Source organism: Hyla sarda, chromosome 7, assembly GCF_029499605.1.
Source record: "Hyla sarda isolate aHylSar1 chromosome 7, aHylSar1.hap1, whole genome shotgun sequence".
NCBI classification, from domain to species: domain Eukaryota; kingdom Metazoa; phylum Chordata; class Amphibia; order Anura; family Hylidae; genus Hyla; species Hyla sarda.
Window position 1 is genome coordinate 86,836,242 of NC_079195.1, and position 5,702 is coordinate 86,841,943.

Consider the following 5,702-nt stretch of genomic DNA (forward strand, 5'->3'; position numbering starts at 1 on the left):
CCCTGTACGTGGAAAAATAAAAAAGTTATAGGGGTCAGAAGATGAGAATTTTAAACGTGTAAATTTTCCTGCATGTAGTTCTGATTTTTTTCAGAAGTACGACAAAATCAAACCTATATAAGTAGGGTATCATTTTAATCTTATGGACTTACAGAATAAAGAGAAGGTGTCATTTTTACCGAAAAATGCACTGTGTAGAAACGGAAGCCCCTGAAAAATGTACAAAATGAAATATTTTTTTCAATTTTGTCGCACAATGATTTTTTTCCTGTTTCGACGTGGATTTTTTGGTAACATGACTAATGTCACTGCAAAGTAGAATTGGTGGCGCAAAAAAATAAGCCATCATTAATTTATTAATTATTGTTATAGAGGACTGGATTAACAGCTCTGTAGCAAGTTACTAAGCTACAAGATGACTTGGATAGACTAAGAGTAAAGTAATGCATCTGGGTACTAAAAACCTGCATGTATCATACAGTGGGACAAAAAAGTATTTAGTCAGCTACCAGTTGAGCAAGTTCTCCTACTTAAAAAGATGAGAGGCCTGTAATTTTCATCATAGGTTGTTGCAGCCAACATTGGCCACACTAATATAATTTTGATGTGTTTTTATTATGGACTCAAATATAATGGAATGCAGTGGAATTTCATGGATGGAATGGGTGTAGGGTGTCTGCAGGACTGGCTCCAGGAATGGTGGTTGAGGCAAACAGCTGATTAGACAATCATTTGCTTTCATCCTGTTTAAAGCCATACGATAAGCCTGACACCTGAGTGATAAGAATGGAGGTGATCTACAGTTCCTGTTACCTCCAATAATATAAGCGATAAAACCAGCCCCTGCCGTGTTGGATACAATGGACTGCAAATCATCCTGTCAGCCCAGCAAGGTGTGATTCTCAAGGAAACTTGGATATCTGTCAACACAGTATGGGACAACAAAGAAGACCCCCCACTCAAGAAGACATCAAAGGAACAAGAACTGATTGCAATGCAAATAAACTGTAACTGTTCTGATTGGCCATGGAGATGTCTTGGGATGGGCAATTTATGGGTTATGTGTGTGGATGACTGCTATATATGTGTTACTTAAAGGATGATGAGATAGAGAGAGCACTTCCTGCCCCCTTCCTTTCACCTTCCCCTCTTCCTTGCACCCCTATCCCTTAATTAGTTAGGATCCCCCTTTTGTTTTTATATGTATATGTGTAGCTTGTAATAAACCCCTATAAAGATCCAGTTGTCCTCAATCAATTAGTAAGGCACCCCAGAAACAAAGCAGTTTCTACATTTGGCACCCCAGATGGGACTGTGATTTAAAATTCCACAGAGGATCCACAGGAACGAATCTGCTTTGCTCCAAATTTCTAAGAGGAAAAGATCGAGGAACGAGGAATCTGGATCTTGGATACAAAGGAAATCCAGGTGAGTGTATTGTTTCATTTATGTTATTTGTAAGCTGATCCTAGCAAGTTTAGTGTAGCTATTAATCAGGTTGTGTATGACATTTTATTGGTAGTGATTAGTTATAGCTGTAAAGGAAGTGTGACTTATTTTGTGTTTTTAGAAGTGAGCTTTACATTGGAGTAGGCCGAATATATGTTGTGTGAGACCATTGTTCTAGATAAGGTACTGGTCAGGTGAGGCCTAGGATTTTGCTTGTTGTTGTGGGAGTGGTTGTATTGTTAGTTTTGTTTGTTGTATATTACTGTATTGTCAATATGGAATTTGTGGAGAAGTTTGGAGAAGCATGCCTCTGTTAAGTACCAGACATGTGCAGATGGGTCTCTGGGAGATCAGTTTATGGCATTGAGGATGCAGTGCCAGGAGTATAATGGTAACATTGGTTGTAAAAAGAATAGCAAGAAGTGGAAGAAAGAAAAGTTAGGTAATGAAATCTTATTGCTTATGAAAATTAAGGAAATAGCGGAAGAGAAGGAGACCAAGTGGCAGAATGAGAGGAGGCAGATGAAAGAGAGTTTAGATAAGATTGCAGAGTCTGTTCTTGAAATTTCTGCAGAGTCCAGTAATGAATTGGGACATTTAAAGGCAGAAATAGAGGAATTAACCGAAAGTAACAAAGGGCTGGTGGAGTTGGCAGAGTGGTATGAGCTTAAGGTTGGCTCTAATAGGTCCCATTTATTGTCTTTAGAGAATAAGATTAGTCAGATGGAGGTGATGATAGCTGATTTAGAAGGGCAGCTGGCTAAAGCAAGATCCCGACTAGTCAGCCAAGAGCAGCACATCCGATCCCTTACATTGCATAAATGTGAAGTAACAAATGTCTGCACAATTTCATCTATGGATGGGGGCGGGGTAACAGGCATGGTAGATGATAGTCCTCCAGCTTTGACCATCCAGGACAGACTTCATTTGTGTAAAGTTATTGGAGAATGTAATACAAGCGAATCACCCATAACTTTATCCAATAGGTTTGAAGCTGTAGTGAAGCAGTATCACCTAGATAACAAAGATGCCTGGTCTCTGCTCCGAGCTTGGCTTCCAGGGCCACTGGCAGCGCAGTTAACATCTGCCCACATAGATGATGACTGTAGAGGTGCAGAATTCCGGAGGAAGGAGCTGCAGCGTGTTTTGGGTGGGCGAGACATTAGGGGTGAAGATGCCCTAAGAAAGTTGCGGTTCAGGCGATGTGATGATCCGGTCATATTTTGTAATGATTATCTCTCCCTATATAAGTCTGTTTATAACTGCCCAGAAATGTCTCAGGATGATACCAATTTCCTCTATTCCATGGCAAATAGATGTAATGTAGATTACACCACGAGATTGGCGCTGAGAAATACCAGCTCCCATGAGAAATTTATCAATATTTTGAGGGACTGGTGTGAAGGGTCTGGAGACAGGAATGAGACACCCGAAAACATATCTGTTGTGTATAGACCTAGGAGGAAATGGTGGGTTAGATATTGTTACAAATGTGGCAGACCAGGACATATTAAAAAATATTGTGAGACATCTAATGTGTATCCTGAGCCTATAGACCATTCATCACAGCAGGAGGTTAGCAGCATTCAGCCTGAGGGGGAGAATCCCACCCAGAATAAAGAAGTCACACAAAGGTGTGAAGAGATGGGTGATATGGAGACTAACCCTGTTATATTTACATCAAATTCCCCAACAAAACAGTGCCCCAATGTAAATGAGGAAGAGACAAAGAAACAGAAAGACACATCCCCTTGTGAACAGCAAAAGGCAGGCATTAATATCCCAATGTACAATCCATTGGGAAATCTGCCATTTTTACTATTCTTGAGTTGGTCACAGATTGCTCTACCCCTATTGATTAATAGCACAGCACAGTGTGATAATATGTGTTGGTAAACATTGAGGAACTTTGTTGTGCTAGATATGGACATATTGGTACAGATATAAATGACAGATCTATATTTGTTTTACATGTGTGTTTTTGTATTCTAATTGTGTTTGTGTTTCTTTACAGACTGACCACCATTGTCATGTGATGTTACAGCAAAGATACTAATCTCTATGCTTCTTCAACAGGTTATAAACTGTGAGATGTCAACAAATGAAACTGGTTATTCTAGGAAATAATCTAGTGTATTTGGCCAATTCACTAATTTAAAGTCCACGTGGTTTTATCAATGAGCTCAAGTGTAGAGGGTCAATTGTTTGCAAACAATTATACAAATTAACATCCCATTGTGATGTGGAGGTGTTGTGCTAGACAAGTGTCTTTTAAGTGTCTTTTGTAGGTGTATGTTTGTTTGTTTTCTTATGTCTTTTTCCAAACAGATCACAGACTTCAATCATGAGCTGAAGATTGATAATTGAAATGCATGAAGAGCGACCACTACAAATCTGGGATTCCAGTGTGAATGCTATAGAATTGATTAGACCTTTACTCAGAATTACCTAAAGATGCATCATGAGATAGATAAAAGTTGAGTTAATCTATGATATGTTTTATGTTGTCTGTTTATGTCCTGTTCATTGTGTATCTTGTGTCGGCATTGTGTTATTTCTTTTATGCTCCAGGTGACCAGGAGTATGTTTTTTTCTATTAAGCATATATTTTGGCTTTTGAAACAGCTGTGTTCATTGCTTAGATTTTTGAATTTTTTTTTTGCTTTTTCCCCAAAAAATATTTTTCTTCCAATGCATTTCCCCTTTAATTTTTGTTTGGTACCAATTTTTTTTTCCTTTTGGTACCAAAGGGGCGTTAAAATGGTTATTGGTCCAGAAAAGTTACTTGGTGTGAAAGATTTTCATGATAAATTTATTTTTGCATGCATTTGTTCCACATGTGAGGGAATTGGTGTAACAAGCCCAATCAGGGACAAAGCAAGTGCAGCCATGTCAGGAGTTTACCTTGCTTGTTGAATCTAGGAAATGTCTTCCTCCCTGTCAGTTATTTAGGGATATGTCTTAATGTTAGTACTAGCAAGAAGGAACCCAGCTTGGATCTGGTTATTAGGACACAATGAATGGAGGAGGCACTATATGGCCATGGGTCAGAATTATTAGAATTATTAGGAAATCAGTGTACAGCAATTGCTTGACAGGCTCTTATGTAGGAAGTTTTGATGTTATGGCATATATTACATTATGCTGCTAAGAATCTGATACTGCTCTTGTTCTTTTGTTCCCAGGATCCTTTGTGAAGCAAAGACAAGATTGGCATGTGCTGGTTCCTGGATGTGTATATAGGCCATACATGTGATGGCAACTAAATGAATCTCTCTGTCGGTCAAATATTTCTTCAAATAATCCTATTAACATTTAAAAAGCAATGGTCTATCTACTGGTCACCAAGAGAGATCAGCTGGTGCAAACATGGCAAATTACATTCAATGGAAAGTGCCAAAACATGATGTCATGGAACATATACCCATAAACTTAATTTGTTCAAAGAAATGAGAAACCCGATGGATACAGTTTCAGCTTATGAGTTTGTTTTATACATGTAATCATGATATTGTCTTTTACTATTATGTATCTGTCAATGACACAGGTAGCTGTGCGTATAGGGGAACATGATATTTTATATAATTTATGTTGTTGGATACCCATTGATAGGAGTGTGAATGTGAGTGAATGGTGTGATGTTCATTTATGCCCAGTCTCTTCAAAATGGTTACCTCTACCAGTATGGCCCTGAGGAGGATCCAGAAGCTAAATGGACTTTTGTAATCTAGAGGACTGTGCAGAAGACTGTGGACTTCATTTTGGGTGTGGCCCAAGTGTTTGTGTGCCATTCAGGCCCAAAGGGGCGTATGTTGCAGCCAACATTGGCCACACTAATATAATTTTGATGTATTTTTATTATGGACTCAAATATAATGGAATGCAGTGGAATTTCATGGATGGAATGGGTGTAGGGTGTCTGCAGGACTGGCTCCAGGAATGGTGGTTGAGGCAAACAGCTGATTAGACAATCATTTGCTTTCATCCTGTTTAAAGCCATACGATAAGCCTGACACCTGAGTGATAAGAATGGAGGTGATCTACAGTTCCTGTTACCTCCAATAATATAAGCGATAAAACCAGCCCCTGCCGTGTTGGATACAATGGACTGCAAATCATCCTGTCAGCCCAGCAAGGTGTGATTCTCAAGGAAACTTGGATATCTGTCAACACAGTATGGGACAACAAAGAAGACCCCCCACTCAAGAAGACATCAAAAGGACAAGAACTGATTGCAATGCAAATAAACTGTA

At 39.0% G+C, this 5,702-nt stretch overlaps 1 protein-coding gene across 1 annotated transcript; it reads left to right on the forward strand.

The window, feature by feature from the left end:
- Nucleotides 1-1,818: 1,818 nt before the first annotated feature.
- LOC130283153 (posterior protein-like) lies at nucleotides 1,819-3,485 on the forward strand. The gene is made up of 2 exons (XM_056532347.1): nucleotides 1,819-3,236; nucleotides 3,464-3,485. The coding sequence occupies exons 1-2, from the start codon at nucleotides 1,819-1,821 to the stop codon at nucleotides 3,483-3,485; spliced, it is 1,440 nt and encodes a 479-aa protein (XP_056388322.1).
- The last annotated feature ends 2,217 nt before the right edge of the window (nucleotides 3,486-5,702 follow it).

Coding starts and splice junctions, on each gene's coding strand:
- LOC130283153 (XM_056532347.1), top strand. CDS start 1,819: ATGCAGTGCCAGGAGTATAATGGTAACATTGGTTGTAAAAAGAATAGC. Junction 3,237..3,463: donor GCAGGCATTAATATCCCAAT/GTACAATCCATT, acceptor GTTTCTTTACAG/ACTGACCACCATTGTCATGT.